General features: G+C 38.3%; 2 protein-coding genes across 2 annotated transcripts in view; both read right to left on the bottom strand.

The window, feature by feature from the left end:
• Nucleotides 1-25448, bottom strand: part of LOC141363207 (protein NLRC3-like) — a 261612-nt gene that overhangs the window by 223051 nt on the left and 13113 nt on the right. The gene's annotated exons all lie outside the window — the stretch shown is intronic.
• On the bottom strand, nucleotides 6072-24941 carry LOC141349266 (protein NLRC3-like). Its single transcript, XM_073865706.1, has 3 exons — nucleotides 24810-24941; nucleotides 10853-10945; nucleotides 6072-7851 (listed from the first exon to the last, which is right to left on the bottom strand). The coding sequence occupies exons 1-3, from the start codon at nucleotides 24932-24934 to the stop codon at nucleotides 6072-6074; spliced, it is 1998 nt and encodes a 665-aa protein (XP_073721807.1). The 5' UTR covers nucleotides 24935-24941.

The raw sequence follows: 25448 nt of genomic DNA, 5'->3' as shown, positions 1-25448 counted from the left end.
CGAGTAAAATCGCTCCGCGCCAATAAAGATCAATAAAGATTACTGTTTGTTTGGCGCCATCTTGTGACATACACTGGACAACCACGACAAGACACAGACAGCTTACTGAGACTGAACTTGACAAAATAGAGCATGACAGCTACGAAGCCAACACACACAAAAATACAGAATGGGCATTAAAACTTCTCAAAGACTGGCTAAAAGAGAAAAAAATGGAGACAGACAAGTATGAAGCAGAGGATATTAATAAGGTATTACGGTCATTTTATGCATCTGTGCAAAGTTTCGCGGAAGGATAAAAATGTTAATTTAAAACAAATATGCCAATAAAACGTTTCAAATTCATATTCATGTCCAGTTTTTTTTCTTATGTGGCAAGTAGCCGTGTAATAAGCGGGATAATGTAGAGGCAGCCGGTAGTTATCGGGAAATAAGCCCCTTCAGTGTGATACAAGACCCTCCGCTTCGCGTCTGGTCCTGATCACACTGTCGGGGCTTATTTCCCAATAACTACCGGCTGCCTCTACATTATCCCTTACCTATTTATAGCCTCGCATTGCGACGTCACATGACGTCATCCGCCAGTGTCTATATATAGACCTAGTTGGAAAGAATATTCACATGCGTCACGCTGCATAGCGTTCCCCATAATGTCATTACATGACACAGCGTCAAGTATCTCTTGAAAGGGAACTATTTTCCGACTGGTTTCATAACAGCACAGTCTTGTGCTCACTCGTTGCTACGATACACAGCTGGCCGTTTCTCAATCGAAAGGTTGCAGCCTGCAGAGGTCGCATATGCAGGCTGCATACGTCATCAAGCCTAGTTTATTTAAGTTAACTGAGCATTACATTCGCAAGCCATACGCATATTACAACAATTTACGATTAACTAAGAATAAACTTTATAATTGTTAATCTTTTGAAATAAGACAGTCTTGATGACGTATGCAGCGTAAAAATGCGACCTCCGGAGGCTGCAGTCTTCGGATTGAGAAACGGCCAGAGACTCACAGGGATGACGACCAATTAAAATTGCTACAGAAGAAGCGATGCATTTTTTTTCCTAATTCCTACTTACTTTTTTTAAGCTTAGACCTACCCAGACTTTTGTTAAATCTTCAGGGCACGGTTGCACAAACCTGAATCAAAGATTGATGTTATGAACCAAATATTCTGGAACGGAGAAATTTATAGCACTGAACGTGATATAACTGCAGTAACAAACCATCGTTTCCACATTGCTAATTCACGACGCATGATTCAGTGTACATTGAAGTGAAATGTGCAAAACTTTGTCCAAAATAATACTGATAACAGTGTGTGTTTATATTACAGTTTTTCTCAGTCTCATTTTCTCATTACCTGGAAAGATTGAGATCTAGTTAATCAGTATAACATATACATCTGTAGACATGTAGTGGCAGCTTCAGTCATTTGCAGCTATGAAAAGTTTGGCGGCTGCTGCAGTCATTTAGGTTTTGGCTGAGCCGGCTAGCCAGCCAATAACTTCATCAGCCAGCCACTATTCTCAAAACAAATGGCTTCGGGCTCTAATCCTGACAGACAATTTAAGCAGAATCACAGAAAATAAACAGATGCACTCTGAGCAATTAAAGGAAAATTTACACACACATGACTTGTATTAACAAAGTCTGCTTCATTTGGAAATATTACCTTGTGTATGAGAACTGAACCAACATTGTAGCCATTTAACCCCCGGTTTCAAAACAAATCAATTGATCTACAGGTCTGAAAACACCCTAAGATTAACTTTTATGATCCACTTTCAATGTTGACTAGTGTCTATAAATCCATTACAGATGTTATGATCTCTATATAGTCTCACTATAATCTATATGTGATTTCTGTCTGATCACAATCTTACTTCAGTATCTTCAGTTTACAGTCAGGATTCTTCAGTACATCAGAGATCAGCTTCACTCCTGAATCTCTGAGATTATTTAAAGTCAGATCCAGTTCTCTCAGGTGTGATGGGTTTGATCTCAGAGCTGAAGTCAGAGCAACACAACCTTCATCTGTGATATAACACATCATCAACCTGTAGAGAACAGAGACTTTATGTGAATTATACAAAACTACAAAGTTTGACACAAATCTCTAACCTCCATCTCTTCATGTAATGTTCCTCTTTCAATCCCTCAGTAACTGAGACACTGTGTGTTTAAATGTCAAATAAATCCATCACACAGCTGACTATTAGTGTTAGATGTCCTAAACCACATGAACATTTCTTCATAAATCTGTATTGAGTTCATGACTCACACTGAATACTTGATCTTATTTCCTCAAGTGTTTGTGTTCATAATGGACAAGATATTGTTTGACCCTCAGCTAACAGAGAAAAGTTATAATAACGTTCCCTGAAAGTTCCCAAAAACGTTCTGCCAACATAAAAAGTGTTCAGTTTTCATAATGTTCTAAGAATGTTTCTGGGTTGTCTGAATGTTAGATGAATGTTAGATTCTACCATTTTCAAACGTTATGTCAATGTCATGTTTTAATGTTCACACAATGTTTAAAACAACAATTGTTTTATAGACTTATTTGCTTGTTATGTAAATGATAGAGCAGGACTGGACAATAATTCAATATCAATATATCTCACAGTATAATATTTTTCGATAACAGTGATATGGTTTCTAAACACATTTCCGATATTTCGATACATTACGGCGTCCTGTGGCCGTTCACATGTCACATGTAAAAACGCTTGTTAAACACAGGTCAAGGGGCTACTTCCCTCTTAAACGTGTGGTTTCTTGTAGTTAAAGGACAAGTTCGGTATTTTACACTTAAAGGCCTGTTTTCAGATTGTTTATGATGAAATAGAACAGTTTTGACAGAAATTTGGACATATGATGCTGGCCCGAAAACTTTTGGGTGTTTATTGTATCACCCCCCACCTCTACAATGGGTGTATAAGTGCACTGGAACAATCCTTCCTAAAATGCATTCAACTTTCGTTTACAAAGACTTGAAACTCAGCGAGTGGTCAGGGGTGTTCACTGATATGCTCACACAAAAATCGCTGCAAAAGATGCTTTCTAACAGCTGTTTTAGCATCCGTTGTTAACTTGTGGACCTATTTTTCCAAACGCCTCATACCTGTACATTCTTCCGCTGAGAGCTTGAATAATAGACACTCCAGACCAGGTGGTGGCGATAATCCACCTTTGCCAATTGCAAGAATAGAAACAACGTTTCCGGCGGCGGAGTAATACCGTACCTCACAGCACATCTAATACAAGTCAATGGAGTTGGACAAAAACTACGATAAAACAGCTGTTGGAAAGCATCTTTTGCAGCGATTTTTGTGTGAGCATATCAGTGAACATCCCTGACCACTCGCTGAGTTTTACGTCTTTGTAAACAAAAGTTTAATGCATTTTAGGAAGGATTGTTCCAGTGCACCATTAAACCCATTGTTAAGGTAGGAGCTGAAACACAAACACCCAAAAATTCTCTGGGAAGCCGCATATGTTGAAATTTCAGTCAAAACCGTTCTATTTCATCATAAACAATCTGAAAACAGGACTTTAAGTGTAAAATACCCAACTTGTCCTTTAATGTTCAGCAGTCAATCTCAAAAAAGTTCCCAACATTCTGCCAATATAAAAAGTGTTCAGTTTTCTTGACATTATAAGAACGTTTCTGTGTTGTCTGAGCGTTAGATGAATGTTAGATTCTACCATTTTCAAACGTTATGACAATTTCATGTTTTAATTTTCACACAATGTTTAAAACAACTTATCTACCAACTGCTACAGAATTACACTAACTTTACATTATCATAACAAATGTGTTTTATATACACAAAGTTAACACAACCAGGGAAGAACTAGTAAACAAAAAGTCAAGGGTCAAGAGTCCAACTAAAACAAACACTAATCAACACCATGGTGACTTTAAATGAAACAAATCATCAACATCTAAACCTAATAAGTGAATTGTGTTTTCTACAGCAATATTTTTACAGAACATTCAGAAATAATGTTTTATGGGGTGGTTTCCCAGACAGGGATTATCTTAAGCCAGGACTAGGCCTTAGTTTAATTATGAAATATAAATTGTTTTAACAAACACACCTTACTAAAAACATTACTTTTTGCATTTTAAGGGAAAACAAATGGCATTGATGTATTTTAAAATATGTCAGTGCAAGTTGTTTTCAGTTTGGACAGCTATTACATTTACTTTAGTTTAGGACTAGTCTAATCCCTGTCTGGGAAACCACCCCTATAAGTTTTAAAATAATAAAATGCAATGTTTCTCTATCATATGGCTGGACGATATGGACAAAATTTTTAGCACGATATACTTCTCCATTTCGGTCGGTACGGTATAAATCCGATAACGGTATGCATATTAAAAAAGCCTCAGGAAAAACTGCCAAGAATGCCTTCAATGGATGTCTGAACCAAAAACAAACCTCTGAAAATAAATTGGGCCACCGGGTTGTGTTTCTGTTTTGATATATTATGGATTTATTCAGTCATAGTATTGACTTTCATAGTTCCATCTGTGTTAGTCTATAGTTTTGTTCAATTAGCTATTATAGTAATATGTGGAGAAAATATAAGTCAACGTGACCCTAAAATTATTGTAGTATTTAATGTTACATACTGTAAGAAAAATAAAAATTACTGATCTACTTGTTATTGCTTAGCAAGCTAGATAGTGAAAAATTATACATTTATTTCATGATCTAATCTAATATTTTTTATACAAAGATGACGGTGTTGACATGTTATGGTTGTCACAGTAGCAGTGTCCAAAAATATGAAGAAGTTTAAAAGAAAATAGCAAACATACAGGAGCTTGAGTGATCTTGAAGCATGCAGTAGAGCTGAAGGTTTGAAAATGGGGTCCTCAGGAATGCAGTTGACCCTGTAGTTGTCTGATTTTATTGCTTTTTATAAATATCTGACGGTGGTGACGAATACTTGCAATTTATTTCAGAGATTTGTTTTTAGTTCAGACATCCATTGAAGGCATTCTTGGCAGTTTTTTCTGAGGCTTTTTTAATATGCATACCGTTATCGGATTTATACGGTATCGACCGAAATGAAGAAGTATATCGTGATAAATTTTTTGGCCATATCGGCAGCCATATGATAGAGAAACATTGCATTTTATTATTTTAAAACTTATAGGGGTGGTTTCCCAGACAGGGATTAGACTAGTCCTAGACTAAAGTAAATGTAATAGCTGTCCAAACTGAAAACAACTTGCACTGACATATTTTAAAATACATCAATGCCATTTGTTTTGCCTTAAAATGCACACAAGTAATGTTTTTAGTAAGGTGTGTTTGTTAAAACAATTTATATTTCATAATTAAACTAAGGCCTAGTCCTGGCTTAAGCTAATCCCTATCTGGGAAACCACCCCATAAAACATTATTTCTGAATGTTCTGTAAAAATATTGCTGTAGAAAACACAATTCAGTTACTAGGTTTAGATGTTGATGATTTGTTTAATTTAAAGTCACCATGGTGTTGATTAGTGTTTGTTTTAGTTGGACTCTTGACCCTTGACTTTTTGTTTACTAGTTCTTCCCTGGTTGTGTTAACTTTGTGTATATAAAACACATTTGTTATGGTAATGTAAAGTTAGTGTAATTCTGTAGCAGTTGGTAGATAAGTTGTTGTTTTAAACATTGTGTGAAAATTAAAACATGAAATTGTCATAACGTTTGAAAATGGTAGAATGTAACATTCATCTAACGTTCAGACAAAACAGAAACGTTCTTAGAACATCAAGAAAACTGGACACTTTTTATATTGGCAGAATGTTGGGAAGTTTTTTGAGATTGACTGCTGATTTATGTACAACATTAAGAAAATGACTTTTGTTAGAAAAGATTCTTCCAAAGTAAGAGTTCAAAATAAAATCATAAAGTAATTAAATTAATTGTATTAAAGCAACACAATTGCACTGTTGCGCTTTTCAACGTCATGTGGGAGCCGTAAGCCAATCTAACATGGAAAACTACATAGTGTTGCTTTAATATGAAAACAGTCATGTGATTGTTGTTAGTTTTACTTACTTGAGTTTTTTGGTTTCTTTAATCACAAGCTGCAGTCTCACAAGAACTTCATCTGCTGTATTTTTATCTCCAATAAATTCATTTAGATTAAGTTCATCGAAATGCTGCTCAGACGTCAACAACACAAAAACTAAAGCTGCCCACTGTGAAGAGGAGAGTTTGGTCTTTCCTACTGATGAAGATTTTACATAATGTTGAATCTCCTGCAGCAGTGAATCATCACCCAGTTCATTCAGACAGTGAATCAGATTGATGGATTTCTCTGTAGACAGATTCTCATTTATCTTCTCTTTAATGTACTTAACAGTTTTCTCTTTCTTGTAGGAGCATCTTCTCATCTGTGTCAGTAGATCCTGTAAGAGAATCTGATTGGACTCCAGTGAAAGACCCAGAAGAAAACGCAGGAAAAGATCCAGATGTCCATTCTTACTCTGTAAAGATACATCTACAGCTCGATGATGTAACTCAAATAATGAATCCTGTTTTAAAGTTATAGAAAACCAAACTGATTTAAACACATTTGTGTTGTTGTTTGTGAAGGAGATGTGAGCATAAAGAGCTGCTAGATGTTCCTGGATGGTGAGATGAACAAAGCAGTAAACTTTCCCCTGATACAAACCAAACTCCTCTCTGAAGATCTGAGTACACAATCCTGAGTACACTGATGCTTCTGCTACATCAATGTCACACTCTCTCAGGTCTTCATCATAGAAGATCAGATTGCCTTTCACAAGCTGCTCAAAAGCCAGTTTTCCCAGTTTGAAGATCATGTCTTCATCTTTCTTCTCATAGTCCTTCTGATGTTTGATGTTTGTCTGAATGATCAGGAAGTGTGTGTACATTTGAGTGAGAGTCTTGGGGATCTTTCTTCTCTCTGCTTCACTCAACATTCTCTCTAGAACAGTGACTGAAATCCAGCAGAAAACTGGGATGTGACACATGATGTAGAGACTCCTGGATGACTTCAGGTGTGAGATGATTTGATCAGACAGACTCTCATCACTGATTCTCTTCCTGAAGTATTCCTCCTTCTGTGGATCAGTGAAGCCTCGTACCTCTGTGACTCGATCAACACACTCAGAGGGGATGAGATCAGCTGCTGCTGGTCTGGAGGTGATCCAGATGAGAGCAGAGGGAAACAGATTCCCCTCGATGAGGTTTGTCAGCATCACGTTCACTGAGGTTGATTCACTTACATCACACAACCTCACACTGCTGTGAAAATCCAGAGACAGACGACACTCATCCAAACCATCAAAGATGAACAACACTTTATATTCATCACTGAAGATTTCCATTTCTTTTGTTTGTGGGAAGAAAAGATGAAGAAGATCTAAAAGACTGAGTGTTTTGTCCTTCATCAAATTGATCTCTCTGAAAGGAAGTGGAAATATGAGGTGGACGTCCTGATTCTCTTTCTCTTCAGCCCAGTCCAGAATGAACTTCTGTACAGAGACTGTTTTTCCAATGCCAGCGACTCCCTTTGTCAGCACACTTCTGATGTGTTTGTCTTGTTCAGGTAAAGGTTTAAAGATGTCATTACATTTGATTGGTGTCTCCTCTGTTGTTGTTCTTCTGGATTGTGTCTCAATCTGTCTCACCTCATGTTCATTACTGATCTCTCCACTTTCACTCTCTGTGATGTAGAGCTCTGTGTAGATCTCATTCAGTAGTGTTGGGTTTCTCTTATTTGATGTTACCTCATACAAACACTCAAAATTCTTCCTCAGATTTGATCTGAATGTGTTCAGGACTTCAGGAAGATTAGACTCATGACTGTAAAATATAAATACCAGATTATTACACAAATACCTGAAAGAGTAAAAATTTATAGAGCAAAATGTTTGTATCATAAGACACAGGACATATTAATGGTTTGTAAAATGTAAAATTTAGGCAAAATATAAAAGGTCAACATTATCCAGCATTTGCAAATAAAACGTCTCGGTTACATATGTAACCCTCGTTCCCTGAAGGAAGGGAACGGAGACGTCACGTCGTGACCGACGAATTGGGAACCGCTTCGCGGGTGACCTATCTGCTTCGAGAAACCTTTAAAACGCCAATGAACTTGGCATGCAGATAATTGCATCTGCCGGCGCCGCCCCGCCACACAGGTATTTAATGAGCGGCAGGTGCAGTTATCAAATCAGCTATTTTTGGCTGAGAAAGCTGGACAGAAAGAAAAATGTCCGGCCGATATCAGCAGTGGAACAGCAAACTGTGGCGACGGGACGTGACGTCTCCGTTCCCTTCCTTCAGGGAACGAGGGTTACATATGTAACCGAGACGTTCCCTTTCAGTCGGTCACTACGACGTCACGTCGTGACCGACGAATTGGGAATCCCTACCAAAGCGCCACTGAAGCTGACCCTTCCAGTGCCTGCGTAAACCCTCCGACTCTCCTCTTTTAGGGAACGGAAAAGGGGTTGAAGCAGAGGCCGGTCACTACTTGTTCCTTAACCCACGATAGTGACTAGGCGAACTGGGAAGCGAACTCGTCAGGCGGGACTAAGATCGCTGCGGAAAGAAAACCCTCTAGGGGTCTACCACTAAGGTGATGGATAAAAAGACACGAGGTCTATAAAAAATACACTCTCTTAGCAACACTAGAGAAGCGCGGAACGAACTCCGCTAAGGGAAACGTGGTAAATCAGAAACTTTCCACGGAAATACTCACAAAGAAACCACTAGGAGGCGCAATGTGGGCGCTAGCCTCACCCAGATTGTCAAGGATACATCTAGTGAGAGGCTGGCAGCCGATGCTCCGCAACATCGGCCACCAAGCGGTGGAGGAGACAAAAAACAGTTTTTGTAACGTTTTTGCCTTAACTGGCTTCCATACTGGTGCGGTTGTGCAGCACCGAAAAGAAAGGCTCCAAGCCGACACAGGAGCCGTTCCTCTATGTTCTCACTGATCTGACGAGAGAACTCGAGAGGATACCGGCTCAACACGAACACTATAGAATTTAGTGAATGTATTAAGTGTCGCCCAGCCAGCAGCTCTGTAAATGTCAGTTAGAGAGGAACCACGAGCCAATGCCCAAATGATGCTACACTTCTCGTAGAATGTGCACGCAGATTAAACGGGCAAGAAATACCCTGCTTTTCATACGCAAGGGTAATAGTGTCCACAATCCAATGGGACATCCTCTGCTTGGCGACAGCATTCCCCTTCTGCTGACCACCGTAACAAACAAAGAGCTGTTCTGAGGTTCTAAAGCTTTGCATCCGAGTTACATACACACGTAGCGCACGCACCGGACATAATAAAGCCACGGCTGGGTCTGCCACCTCCAAGGGCAGCGCTTGCAAGTTCACCACTTCGTCTCTGAATGGAGTAGTGGGAATTTTGGGCACGTAGCCGGGCCGGGGTCTCAATATTAAAATGAATTCAGCGGGCCCGAACTGTAGGCACGAATCGTTGACCGAAAATGCATGAAGATCCCCTATCCTTTTTATCGAAGCCAAAGCAAGGAGTGTTAAGAATTTTGAAAGTTAGAAACTCTACACTCACAGAATGCAGAGGCTCAAAGTGGATGTCCCGTTTAAGCTTTCAGCACCACGGACAGGTCCCAAGGAGGAATAGAGGGAGGACGAGAAGGATGCAGCCTTCGTGCGCCTCTCAAAAACTTAACAACCAGGTCGTGCTGACCCACTGTCCGACTGTTTATCGGAGCGTGGTGCGCGGATATCGCAGTGATATCCATTTTAATGATAAAGGGAGACAGCCTTCTGTCCAAGCAAAGGAGATAAATAAGCACGAGTCTGATCAAGCATTTTCGGATGTCTTCTCGTGAGAAGCACACCAATCAACGAACAGATTCCATTTTAGCGAGTACGCCTGTCTCGTAGACGGCGCTCGCGCTGCAGAGATGGTGTTAGATACCGAGTGTGGTAAATCACCTAAAACCTCCGCGCCCCGTCCAGAGACCACACATGGGGGTTCCACAGATCGGGGCGCGAGTGCCATAATGTGCCAGGGAATCAGCCAGGGAGGGACTGACGCGAGGAGAGTGACTCTGTAAAACCAATTCCTAGTTGTCCGATACGGCGCAACTAATAGAATGCGCTCCTCGTCCTCCCTGACTTGCACAGTGTTTGCGCAATAAAGCTTACTGGGGGGGAAACCCCGCGGCCAGCTGTGTGCCAGTGCATTCACGCCGAGTGTTCCCTCGGATAATGAATAAAACAGGTGCCAATGGGTTGCTCTGAAACAGCAAACAGATCTAACTGCGCTTTTCCGAAACATTTCCAAATCAGCTGAACCTGACATCTTTAAAAAGACGCTCCCGTCTCAGTGCAAGTGAAATGCTGTCTTTAAAAAGATGCAGAACACCGCAATACTCTTTTAGAGGAAACACTCTTTTAATGTGCTGATGTTGATGAAGCACACAGGGGAACGGCTACGCACACACTCAACTAAGAGTGAGAAAAAGTCAAAAAATTTAAAAGAGAGGTGGAACACCCGCGAGCCTCCGCTGAAATGCCTTTGCCCAACCAAATCGAACACGCAGAGTTCTCCAAAGAGCAGAGAGTAGCTTCTCGTGAGCAGTCAGTCTGCCAGCTTTCGAAGCTAAAAAGCTGATTTGATAACTGCACCTGCCGCTCATTAAATACCTGTGCGGCGGGGCGGCAATTATCTGCATGCCAAGTTCATTGGCGTTTTAAAGGTTTCTCGAAGCAGATAGGTCACCCGCGAAGCGGTTCCCAATTCGTCGGTCACGACGTGACGTCGTAGTGACCGACTGAAAGGGAACCAAATCCTATAATTCACCTGAAATGAGGACTCATGTTTTCATTGAAGTCTTGTGGTTGATTCTCAGATTGTTCAATCTTCCTCCTCTGACAGTCAGATTCTGTTATTCGTCTGAATGGCAAAAATGAAAATGAAGAATCACTTTACACTTTATTATTAGTGGAATTTTCATGTAACTTTATTACCTTTACAGTTTTTACACTGCTGTGAATTATGGATGTGCACGAATGGTTAAATATTTAATCTGCAATAATAATTTGAATAGAAATGCTATTTGAATGTTTGTTTTAACTCTTTCGCCGCCATTGACATGGTAACTCGTCAATTAAGAGAAATTGCTTCCCTGCCAATTATGAGTTTTTCCGGCAATCCGCAATACCGCCATTATCCACCATATGGCGCTCCTACCCAAACTTTTGCAACCAGGAAGCAACCCCTCCCCCTAAACAGTTCAGACACAGCACGTGTTTTGATCATCGTTCTGAAATTCAAAAATGCAATTATCTCAGCTTTTTACTTAAAATTTGGTATTTTTGACGAAAACCCACCCATATTTGAGAGATGATAAAAAGAGAACTGATGAAGGTAGGATGAAACTGTTTTTTTTAAAGCAGAGGGTCTTTAAGAACATTTTCTGAAAGGCATGAAACTTGTGAAAATTATAGAAAATGTTGGTGCTGGCTGGCAACTTTATAAAAGACTGGCGGGGAAAGGGTTAATGTGCCACCACAAGGCTTTTTCAGTTCACCTGTACTGTCTTTTACAGACTTTAATCTAAAATACACATGAAAATTAATTTGTATGTATTTCTGATTGTTTTGTCAATAAAGATCGCAGACTAATTGAAGTATTTAGAGTTTTACGCCAGGTTGTTTGTTTTTGTCCACCGGCTCGCGTGTTATTTAGATTTGCTACTCTGCCACATCACCACATCATGAGAGATTTGTTAGCTTCCTGTTATATAGCCTAATTTATTTTGTTAATGCAAATGACATTTGTCTTGTTTAGAAAAAAGCAAATAATGTATCCAGGGCCGCCTTAACCTAATGTGAGGCCGCGGGGCTAAGAGGTTTTGTAGGCCCCCCTTCCCCTCGATTTAAAGTCTCATTTAAAAAAAAAGTGTAATATCTAGGTAATCTACATCAAAAAATGCATTAGTTTCTTTCGAGACATACAACAGTGAGTTTTCCCTCTTTGACCCAGAAAACACCATAATATTGTTATTAATATCACTGAGTCCACTTGAGCATAAACACAAGACACTTTATTTAACAACCACACACAGCAACTTGTGGTGATAATAAAAGTTTATATGTTTATAAGCTTAATGTTTATATAGTTTTTGGAATATACAAATTTGCAGAAAATTGCCACTCACTAACTAAATGCTCACCACAGTTTTAAAAATATAATAAGTTAAAGTTAGCTTTAAAGTGAAAATGTATTAATGATAACAAAAGATAAGTCTTTATAGACAGAATCTAGTTTTTAAATCAGTTAATTATTTTGTAGGCTATTAAAGATATAGTATGCATTGTATTAGTATTTATGCATAGATAAGCATGTAAAATGACCAAGTATGAATATGCACAAGACAGCCAGGGAACATACCTGTATATAAGATCTTTAGATAATGAGATTATAAATATGAATGGTGCTATCAGGGGATGATCATTTGAGATGGTCTTGTCGCTCTTTACTTAAGACTTACACCTTTACCGTTGCGTCTCTTTCTCATCTTTCTAAACGAACAGATGTGTGTTCTGTGAGCTAACGTCGCGTCAAACTACATCGCTCCAGCTGCGCACGCGTCACTGATATAAACGCGAGTAAACGTAAACTTTATAACAACTAACAGCATTATGTGCGGGAACTCTTTTCTTTATTTGGCGGCACAGTTTCTTGCGCACGGTTGGATGACTTCTGCATGCCAAAGACTCAGACAGCTGCATGAGCACAGAGAGAGCGAGCACGCGCGCGAAAGAGAGAGACCTGCACCTCACTAGTCCTTATTATGATATTTCAGAAATTACTCTTTCATTTGTTGGTGGATTATTTCCAGTTTCTCTGTCACACTCAGTCTAACGTGCAGGAATGTCAAGTTGACAACGCGCACTTAATTACATTACACAGAATAGAAAAATCTGTTACGTCTGACATTTTATTTCATGGTAAGTTACCACAGACCAATCAGCAGCCATGTAACGTGCAATTAGAGTGATTGACAGAAAACCTGACAAGTTACAAAACAATATGACCTTTTCAGCTCATCATGCACGTGAACATGGGAGGCCCCTGAACTTGGGAGGCCCCTGGGCTTCAGCCCAGGTAAGCCCGTGCATTAAGGCAGCCTTGGATGTATCAAATCTAGTGGTCGACCGATATATTGCAGAGGCAGATTTTCAGACGATATTTGGCAGCTTTTTATTATCGGCCTCAACCAAAAAATCTTTCTGTTTGGCCAATAGATTATCTGGTTGGGTCACATTAGCGCATCAGCATTGTGTCCCAAGATAAATACACTCGAGCTCATGCAGCAACCCACAGACCGATTGGTGCACAACACCAAAGCACCGCTAGAGCAAACTGCTTCATATGCTTTTAAATCACTCACGCAGCAGCCCTGTGCTACACGAAGACCGAGTAAAATAATTTATTTGTTAAAGGATTCGTCCATTTATTAAAATATCCAGATAATTTACTCATGAGAGTAAGAAAATGATGACAGAATTTTCATTTTTGGGTTAACTATCCTTTTAAATCGGTTAAGTGTTGGGGTCCATTAAAGTCCATTAAAATGAGAAAAATCCTGGAATGTTATTCTCAAAAAAACATAATTTCTTCTTGACTGAACAAAGAAAGATATCAACATTTTGGATGACATGGTGGTGAGTAAATTATCTGGATATTTTAAGAAAATGGAGTAATCCTTTAATATTAAGGAATTAAATACTGTTTTTGACATTAATTTGACATGTTAGCTTAATCTGGAAGCAGTAATTATTAATCCTCATTAAAATTTTTACCTCATTATGATTTTTTTATTAATTAAGTGAATATAAAAACGCAAAATCAATGTTTATTTAGTTTCACTAATTGTTTGTATGTTTCACAGTTACTATAATGATATCTTTTAAATATCGGCACTGGCCATAAAAAAACATATCAGTTGACCACTAAAAAAGTCATTATATGGTATTTGCAGGGCTTGACATAAACTTTTTTGCTCACCAGCCAAAGTGTCTTATTGTTTTCCAAAGTTACTAGCCACTGGCCACAATTTTGTTGCTGGTAAAATACATTTTATATGATTAAAGCTGACTTTTTTATCTTAAAATGACTTTAATTCGAGCAAATTTACCTGATTTAGCTAGATTAGACGCAGTCTGACCCCCCAAATTAAGACAACATTTACAGTATTAGCTGGTACAGTATCAGGTATATCAGTATAGATCATATCATATATTTAGGTGCATGAAAAACATGCTAGTAAGGCATAAATAGATTAACTTCTAATAAATATATTAAAAGTGGTGTTGGGGTGTAGAAGATTACCTGAAAAGATAAACACAAATACCCTCGACAAACACTTTACATATTTATTAACAACAGCAGTAAATACTGTCAAGAAATGTACATGAATTTTACATCCAACTTGTTTATGCAGATTGTATTTAATAAGTTTGATCAGGGTTTCTGTTAAAAGTGATTTAAGACTTTTACTGACAAATGTCACAAGGAGCATTATTGTTGCACAAAGTAGCCTCCTTCATTAAAATGATGTGCAAACCTCTCTGCTTGCGGGTTTCCTTTGATTTCGGACAAAACTGGGACGTTTGCATTCAGGTATGCGCTATGAATTTTTCTCCACTCTTGCCCAGATAGTGTGCACTCACTTTAAATCTCTTCAATCACTTCCATGCAATTGTTTTATACCTCTCCCGAAGTTCAATTCAATTCAATTCAATTTGATTTATATAGCGCTTTTCACAATAGTTAATTGTTTCAAAGCAGCTTTACATTAATAGAAACAGTGAAAAGCACAGAAAAACGACAGATAGCCCAACATAATACATGATAGCATAAGCAGTTAAATTTGCTGCGGCTATGACTCAACATTATAAGCGAGCGTTAAAAAACCCCTAGGAGAAAAAAACCCCAGGCTTTTTAGCCGGGGAAATAAAAAAAGTCCTAGTAGGAAGAAACCCTTGGGATATATATATATATATATATATATATACATACACACACACACACACACATGTAAACAGATAAGAGATAAGGAGATTAAGCGGGTTCCGCCGGTGAAAGAGGCGGAGGGCTGTGTGTTTACGTAAATGAAAATTGGTGCGAGCAGAGCCGCGTTATTGACAGTCACTGTTCCCGTGATCTGGAGTCTCTGTCAGTGTTATGCAGACCTTTCTACCTACCAAGAGAGTTAACTGTAGTAACTGTGACAGCCGTCTACATTCCACCAGATGCAAATGTTAAACTCTGTACTTTATGCAATGCACACAGGGCTTGACATTAACACCCGCCAACCCGCCAAATGCGGGTAGATTTCGGCTGTGGCGGGTAAGACAGCCAATCCCACTAGCCACTTTGGCTGGTTGAATATAATTTTTTTATTGTAGTTTTCTTAAAAGTTATGCAAAATGATAACCAATGCGCAATTCGACACTGGGAAACTACAACTCCTATGAGCACTCCCTGCACCGAGCGCAACGCTCAGAGGCCGTTTGTTGAGACCCGCGCGATCAGCGGAGTGTTGCGGACCAAAGCGCCACCTTCCAGAGAGCGCGCGAGAGCTGATGGATTTGCGAATGCACAAGAGGACGCAGTATGAGTGCATACACACTTCAGGAAAGATAAAACAATTGCATGGAAGTTATTGAAGAGATATAAATTGCGTGCACATTGAGAAATTCAGCGCATAGCCTACCTGAATGCACACGAAATCAAAGGAAACCCGCCAGCTGAGAGGTTCATGCATCATTTTAATGTAGGCTACTTGGGCAACAATATATGCCCTCTCGACCAGGGACGTGCACAGACATTTTGAGGGGCAGGGGCTCAAGTGAAATAAAGGGCACTTCTCATAATTATGTATTTTTTTCTTTTTTTAACAAAAAAGTATATATATTAATGCAACTCTGACTTCCTTTTTAAAAAAAATTATTTAAAAAGTTAATTCATTTTATCTTCCTCAAACTCACGCAATTGTTTCATTTTCAAAAGATGTCTACAAAATAATCAGTTCACACAAAAAACATGGTCTCCTTAGTATGCTAGGTTTATAGAGCAGCAAAGGAAGCATTACACAATGTGCATGTTTTGAAAACATTTTCTATGCTACTTGTTTCAAGTAAATATTTAGAATAACCTAAATAACTGCATCAAGCAGAGGGGCTTGTTTTACTAATTTTTTTTTTTTTTTGCACAAGGCACTACATCATTTTAATTATTTTGGTGTTATCAGAATACACAACACTTTAAAATCAACATAAATATGCACTCTAAACTGAAGAGGGCTGTTGCTGCTATTTTGTTAACTTTACTGAAAAAAATTCACTGCAAAAACGATTAACAAAATACAGCAACTTAAAAATAATTTTGAATGTTTCATGTTAACTTATTTCTACTCAGTTTTATTTATTATTTACCAGATGCAGTTACTCAGATTTACTAAATTTTGGTGGATCCTCCATCTGTTTGCATCTGTATAGATTTCTTCTAAATTCACCAATTTAGATTTCTAATTTTAGGGGGACAGACTCTTGATGTAAGTCGAGGTGTACGCCCCAACATTACATTACACATTAATTTACAAATTTGTTTAAATGCTAAAAACAAAGTTGTGACTTCTGAGTTAGCGCTACATGCCAATAAATGCTATATGCTAACGTTTAGCTGAAGTTCTATTAGTTAACAATTAGTTGTTACTCAAAATCTGTATTTTCGTCTGATAAGGGCTCAACATTTTGGGGCGGTTTCCCGTACAGGGATTAGACTAGTCCTAGACTAAAATAAATGTAAGAGCTGTCCAAACTGAAAACAACTTGACCTGGCATATCTAAAAATACATCAGTGCCCTTTGTTTTGCCTCAAAATGCACACAAGTAATGTTTTTAGTAAGGCATGTTTGTTAAAACTAGTTATATTTCCTAATTAAACTAAGGTCTAGTCCTGGTTTAAGCTAATCCCTGTCCGGGAAACCACCCCATAAGGTCTGTTTACTAATGTGAGCTTCTGGCATGAGCCTCAGAGCAGAGCCAATCAGAGCAGAGCTCAACATTATTATTCATGACCCTTTCAAATAGGGCAAAAATAGACAATTTCATTCAAATGACAAATTCTAGGGTTGTAAATGGACATGTAAAAACGTTTCTGGATAATTTTTGCACTTCATAAAGCCCCATACCTTCTATGGAATTATCAAAGAACAATTTAACATATTATGGCAACACCTCCTATGGCACCTTTAATCTTAGGTTTCATATTTATTAGGGTTACACATGTCAGAAACAACAAATATAGATTAGGCCTATTTTATTTGTATTTTATATTTTACTTTTTTGTGACATCAGTGAAAATTCTGACTGGGCAAGTAAAATACTGAACCATCAGATTTCTCCCCAATCTACTCCAGCACTCCAGTATAACACATTATACTTATTTAACAGCCATTACAGAAAACGCAAACAAAAAAGCTTACTACTGCAGTTTTTTTGCAATTCTGCAATTATTTTATTGTTTGTGCTTTATTATTTTATGAGCAGTCTGTTAAACTACATACACGACTATACGGTTACAAGTTTGCAACTCTTCAGGTTAATATGGGATTGCCATGGAAAACAATGTCCCTGAATCGTTATGTGTAACAACGTGTCCCATTTTTGTGCATAAAACTGTTAATATAAGAATATTTTCTTCCTCAGTCACTTACCGGTAACCTGCCTGCATATCGCGTCTCATTCGGACTGTCAGAGTTTTGGCGCTTCTTACAAGCACGAATGCAGCCTACAATACACCAGTAAAGACCAACCAATCATAAAGCGAAGTAGCTTAGAGAGGCGGGACTTAAGAAAGATAAAGCCAATCATATTAGCGATGTGAGTTTTGGAGGCGGGACTCATCTGTTAACCGTTTGTGTACCACAAAAAGCGCTATTTTTCTTTTTATGAGTTTAAATCTCACTTAAATGTTTCCTGAATGAATTCATATTAAATTAAGTAAGTAATAAGTTAAAAACACAAGAAAAAGACAGACATCAGTTGTTTTATGAATAAAGATCATATTATTTTTAAAAAAAGCACCCGAGAAAAAAAGGGCACTTTCTCTCCAGGAATTAAAAGGGCAGGTGCTCAAGCCCCCTTTGATGTCTATGTGTGCACGTGCCTGCTCTCGACATTTGTCATTAAAAATCTTAAATAACTTTTAACAGAAACCATGATCAAGATTATTAAATACAATCTGCATAAACAAGTTGAAAGTAAAATTCATGTACATTTCTTGACTGCTGTTGTTAATAAATATTTAAAGTGGTTGTCGATGGGTTTTGTGTTTATCTTTTTAGTTAATCTTCTACACCCCTGCTCCACTTTTAATATATTCATTCAAAGTTAATCTATTTATGCCTTACTAGACTGTTTTTCATGCACCTAAATATATGATATGATCTATACTGATATACCTGCTATATACCAGCTAATAAGTGTTGTCTTAATTTGGGTGGTCAGACTGCATTTGAAATTCAATCTGCATCTAATTTAGCTAAACCAAGTTAATTTGCTCGAATTAAAGTCATTTTAGAATGCCAAAGTCAAGTTTAATCATATAAAATTTATTTTACCAGCAATAAAATTGTGGCCAGTGAAAATGCTGAGTGGCTATTAACTTTGAAAAACAACTAGCCACTTTGGCTGGTGGGCAAAAAAGTTAATGTCAAGCCCTGAATGCACATCAGTTCCTCACAGTGAAGAGAGGTGGACCACCTTCTGTGGACTTCCTCTGACAACAACGGCCAATCACAGTTCTGCATCAGGAAAGCGCCAAAATGCAAACTCCTCCTTATCTAAAGTTATAAAAGTTCCTTTTTTCCAGACATTCCTTGTTCTGAGTCTCCCAGCTGCGTGCAAGAGACTGAAACAGGACACAACAAACACCTCAAAGCTCTGAGTCTCACCGCTGAAAAGAGAGACATTAACAGAGTATACCCAAAACTTCAAGCCCTGAGTTGTAACAAAGCACCCGACGACTTGTCTCCTGCTGAGAGAGACAATAACAGATCATAGAAAAACCAACCAAGTTTGTGAATCTTTCTTTGAGACTTTACAGCTCTGAGTTCAACAACAGAGACTGAATCAAATCGACCACAAGTTCTGAGTCTCTGGCCCGTGCGTCCAGAGACTGAGCAGATCACACTATAACCTCATTCACACAGACCTCTGGTCCCAGAAAATACCCATAAAATTGCCAGACAAGCGTCTGTGTGAACAAAAACTCGTTCCGTTAATCTTCTGGGATCATTGCCGGAAAGAGGACCTAGTAAGATACGCGGGTAACCCTCTGTGTGAACAAGAACCCGCAAGAATGCCGTAATGGGCGTGTCGAAGTGAGGACGCGTGCGTCATCATCACAACACAAGTTATGGTTCAGCTCCTTACAACGAGATAACATGCATATAAACCTTCATCACGAGAAATGTTGCAAACTAGATTGACGCAGTAATCAGGAAATGATAAATGAGACGCATAAACAATGACGCACGTGCCGTAGTTAGGACGCGCGTGTCATGGCAACATGAAGTTGTTTCAACTCTTTAAAATGAGGGATTTACAACATTCACAACGAGAAATGTCAGCAAACTGGACTAAAGCAGATATCAGGTAAGTTAGCTCATTACTTACTGCGTTGAAACGGAGATCATTCAGCAGCATAAAACAATATCGCGTCACATTTGAGCTTTAATAAACGAAAATACCCGCGCGTCATCCCAACAAGTCGTTCAGCTCCTCAAAATGCGGGTTTTAAATGCATATAAACAATCACGATGAGAAATGTCTGAAAACTGTATTAAAGCAGAGCTCAGGGAAGTTGAGGGAACTCGTCAAATATCCACTCTGAAGCTGAGATCATTCACCAGCATTAGAACGGTGCGTCACGCGTTCCTTTATAATCTTATCATAAACAAAAGTGCACGCGAGTGGTTCTTGGAGGGAGAAATAATATATAATATGCAAACTTCAGACGCTGCGTAGAAGAGAGGGCGGGACTTTCAATAGGTCACGTGTCTTTCCGGGACCATCACATGCCGGATAAACTTGGCAGTGTGAATGAAAAAAAATCAACTATTCCGGAAAAATCCAGGATTCATATGCCGTGTATTTTACGGAATTTGTGTGTGAAAAGGGCTTATGTTTGGAGCTTCACGTTCAGAAAGGCAATAACCTACGTCTGCAACAAGGTGAAGCTCAGGAGAGCAAACCTAAACTTCAAGAGGCCTTTATATGCGTGTTCCAGATTTGTTAAGGACTTTCTGCACTGACCACCGTATTGCGTCTGCGTGTTCCAAATCGCTAGAATCCTCTCTGTGCTTCCCGGAGATCAGCAATTTCACAGCACTTCGTGTTCAAGGCTGTTGAACTGAACCTGACTCTTTCCCCATTGCAGTACGAGAAAAGCGGCCGAAAAGCTGACACGTGGCAGACGGGCCACCACCGGACAGCTCTTTCGACCGCACGGAAGGTAAATATAACACAACCAAATCTTTCCTGAAACCATGGCATGGCATTGGTCTATTCTATCAGTAACTGTGCAGCAGTTAACTATTTTAGAAGTTTTAAACTTTTACGTAATCATAAGCTCTTAGTGTTCACGCATAACTAGTCCTCATTCATTTGCATGGTAGTCTGTAAGTGAGTGTTGTTTGTTTGGGCTGTGTATTATTGGGATGTTGTCAAAAATCCACCACCGCAGCCCCGCAACATTAAGCCCAGCACTCCTCTGATAAAATGAGTTTGGAGTCTGTTTAAATGATGATCGTGTACTTTATGTCAAGTCCTCAAACTTTGAACTTCACTTGGGGTTGAAGTATAATATTTGATATAATGTCACAGACCTGCCAACCTTGGAAATTTTTTTTGAGTAGCAACCGCGCGGCGCGAGGTCAGGCACATTTGCTGATCAGTAGTGATTGAGTTCACATGATCACTTATCACAACTAATTACTAAGCACATAGTTCCCACTCGCCACCATATCTAGTTTTTCAACATACAAGTAAGCTATGAAAAACTCTTGTAATGAAAAGGCAATCCCAAAAAATATGCCTCTTAAACAAAACTTAAACATAATTGAAAATTGTATTGGCCTATGGCATGTGTCTTAAATACATGGTGGGACATTATAAATAATAAGAATCAACAAATAGCATGTTATATCCTTGCAGCAGGCCCATTGACATGAAGCTGTACTGGGGCACAGACCTCACACTACTTTTTCTTTAACATACCTAACATGAACACTATTAATATGTTCATAGGCATAAATGGCATGTTAGCAGATTTGCATTCTACAGTACTGATGATAATGAGTCTTTTACACAAATTTACAATAACATTACTTAACTGCTACTACAATAAAAACATATGTGCATGATTGTTTTGTGTATATTATCTGCATAGTGTCTAATCCTGCTGAAAAAAACAGCATAGACAAACATAATTCCCATGCTGGTTTGGTGCTGGTTTAGCTGGTGGTCACCAAAACACAACATGCTGGTCTAGCTGGTATACTGTTTTTTTTTCAGAAGTGATGCCAACTGTTTATGTAGTGTCCTGAAAGTAGATCTAGTGAACTAAACAGTAATTTCATATCTGACAATACAGAAGAGTACACAAACATGTGTTGATTTTCTCAGCAATAATGCAAACCTCTATACTTGGTTTTGACTGGCTGAGCATATAGTTCGTTTTACCTCCCTCATCATCTATACTTTCTGCTCTGCACAAAAATCTGATGTACATCGACAGGAGCCAGAAACAATCGAGTAAGAATAAGATTGATATTATTTTTAAAAACTTACTTTTGTTTTGTCATGTTTTCTCGCATGCTCTTCTGAGTGAGCGGCGGCTGAGTGCTACAAAAAGTAAACACAGACGCTCCACTTGCGGGCATTAATTTCTGTGTGCTCGCGCCACTTTGTCTTTTCCGTTAATGTGTGACTGCAACGCGTTTACAAGCGTGAATTAATTTCATATAGCTCATTTTTTTTGCAGCGATTAGCAATGTAAATGAATATACTGGCAAATAAAGTAAAAACTTAAACTTGGAGCACAACATAGGACACTGGGTACAACAGATTTACACTGGGGCACGTGCAACAGTAAAAGGGGTCTAGACGCCCTGGTTGGCAGGCTTATTAAAACTTGTTTGACTCTGTGGACCCTGTACCGGGTCCAGAATTATCTTATTTTGACTTAATATAAAATATTCCTTTCATTTTTAATGGTCTGTCATGGACCCAGTACCACATATGAGATACTGTTTGAAAGCTTAGACTCTCTACTTTCTGCAGATATGCATCACTTTGAGATATGTTTTACTGTAAGAAAGTTAGTTACACTTAATTTACACTATCACCCCCCCCCAATATTTTTGAATATCATTTAATATTCACATATTTCATATTTTTCAAGTATGACAAACATGGGCAAGTCTTATATCAAATGAAAGCCCTCATTCTCAGGAATAAAACTGCAGCGTTATTTTTGTCCTATTGTTATCAAATATCCTACAATCGTCGAATGAATAATGAGGTAAAAAATTGTCTTTTGTAAACATATGGGAAACTTGGGTGTGGACTGCCTCAGATAGCACATATAGCCACAAATGATACACCATCTTTTCTCTTAGGTCCTACTCTAAAAAATGAGTCCATTCACAGCATTTTCTTTGGTTGTGTGCATAATTAATCCCTTGCTATTTATTATATGTGCAAAACAAAAAATAATATTTATATGAAAAATGTATTTTCGCACACTTCAGTAAAATGAGAATAACTTTTGAATGCGACATGCTAAAGAGTTCATTCTTTTTTTGGGTGTTTACTGTCTGCTGCTGGCAACAACCAGAACTGTCTGCAGTCTGCTAGAGCACCCAGAACCAGAGTTATACACTATCAGAGGCAGTATTTACAACATAAAAAAAGAAAATTTGGTGTTTTATCATATGAAAAACCGCATAAATAACAATATTTGTCACAAACAGCAGCTTTTTATGTAACTTCAAAGTGTTTTCTTTAAAATGAGATAAAGCAATTGCATTTATTCCACTGTATGTGGTTATGGGAGCACTTCAAATGTTTTTAGGCAGAAATTGTATACAAAAAGGGTATTATTCCTCCCATCAGTTGGAGTAAAATAACTTTTGCATTTATAATGATAGAGAAAAAATTCCTATTTCCTCTGTAAGCTGGCAATTTCTGGAATAAAACAAAACTGTCTGCAGGTTTCGTTCCCCCTCAGGGCCAGAGTTATACACTTTTAAATACGGACTTTAGAAAAAAAACACCAAAAAGCGGCTATTTATTTTTGGGTTTATTAGAGGACTGACAACACATACAACCATGTTGAGCACTTTTAACAGTGTTTTATGTAATTTCAAAGGGTTTCCTGTAAAATGATACCAAACTTTTGTATGTGCACCTCTGCTTGTGGGTATGAGAAGCTTTTGAAATTGGGTAGGCCAAATCCAGGCAAAAATCCCCAAAATAGCCTCAGAGTGTAAGAGGTTGCAATTCACAATTCCCATACCCTGCCCATTTACATTTAAAGCAACACTATGTAGTTTCCATGTAAAAATGACTTACTGCTCCCCCATGTGGTTGAAAAGCGCAACAGTGCCTGGTTTCAGACACTCTTCTGCAGGCAGGGGGAGGGGCGGGGCTGTGTGCTCTACCCTCCACCGCCACTTTCAGAGTGTGCTTGTAGCAGCTAGGAGGCAGCTCAGGTTGCAGCAACAGTACAATTTGTCCAGTTAAGAGTTGTTCTATCACAGAAATAATTTTATTTAAAGGTAAAAAACTACATAAAACGGTGTTTAGAACCATCCTCCCTTGTAAAACAAGTGACACTATAAAGATGGGCCGAGATGTAAAACATTCGTTATTTTCGTTATTCATTTTGACGGCTCCCTGCTCTCCGCTAAGCTTTGAAGAGTTTGAGAGTGAAAACTAGTGCTATGATTGGTCGATGTTTTCTTTTCCCAACAGGTTGCTGTCAAATGCGGTTACACTGATAGACAAGTTAACTAGTGCGCAAATGCACAGATAGTTGAACTCAAAGCCATCAATGGCTTTTCGCATATTTTGAAGTGACAAATCGTAGCAGAGTAGTTTGGTGTCGAAATGCGTAACTGTTACGCAAAATGCGTAAAGGTTGGCAGGTCTGATAACATTTCTGTAAGATCAAATAGAACTGAATTCATACTAACGACTGACTTGAAACACCAAGGATTTCACTCAGCCTTCGCTCCGTGTGGGGTTTTAATGACATTTTTCTGCAGGCAATTTAAAAAAAATGAAAACAATGTTTTCAACAAATATATACAGAATATAAGCTTATCTTGTTGTGGATATTTCCGAATTATAAGCCTTCTATGAAATTGTGAAAAAAAATTACATAAAACTTAAAAAAACATAATTTAAATATTCAAATATTATATTACTGTAAAATGCCCATCCCTACTGTGAATGTAACCTACTAATAAAACTTTCATATGTCTTTTTCATTTACACTATTTTAATATAAAGACTGTAACTGAGTGTTTGTACAGATGTGTCTCTGTATGTGAACATGTGCTGTATAATAATGAAGATAACATTTACTAAACACAATCACAAGAATAATTTCTCATCTCTTTAACAAAACACATCATTATATAAAAGCTATAATCATGTTTCATAGTGTTTTATACCTGACAGCAGGAGATGTTGATTCATTCTTAAAGTTCAATGGATGAGGCATAGACACATCACTCTTCATAGACACACAACTGAACTCTGGATCTGATCTCTTCTGATGATCTGAACTATAACACATAAACAGATTACAGTGAATCCTCTGAACTGCTGTAAAAAACAACTAAGGCTAAATGCTTTTTTATATGTAGTATAGATATGCATTAGGTGTGTAAGAAAATATTGATACACGTGTATATTATATGTGTTTAGTTTACTGAAATTGTATAGATTCTCAAAAATGCAGTACAGATATTTTTCTTTTATTTTTATCATATCAGATTTATGGCAGTTGTTTCATTTTCAGTTTACATCTCGACCAATACATAGCAGTCTTCTTATCTCTAAACTTCAAGAGTGACCGGAAGTAAAGATCTTGACGGAGGACCTTGGACCCGTACAGGACCTGTTTAAAATAATCAGTTGGGTCCAGGTCAGTCCTAGTTTAATTACTTCAGGTTCTGGGTCTGATTAATGGTGTGTGTCGATCTGAGAACACCCAGCCGTGATCAGAATCAGTCAGCATTAACTGATGTCCAGACTCATGCGCTCCTTCAGTTTCTATGACAACAGTCTCTTGTTTTGAATGTCACAAT

Source organism: Misgurnus anguillicaudatus, unplaced genomic scaffold (genome assembly GCF_027580225.2).
Source record: "Misgurnus anguillicaudatus unplaced genomic scaffold, ASM2758022v2 HiC_scaffold_33, whole genome shotgun sequence".
Classification (NCBI taxonomy): Eukaryota; Metazoa; Chordata; class Actinopteri; order Cypriniformes; family Cobitidae; genus Misgurnus; species Misgurnus anguillicaudatus.
Note: the sequence above shows the minus strand (reverse complement) of the source record. Positions and strands in the feature narration are given on the sequence as shown.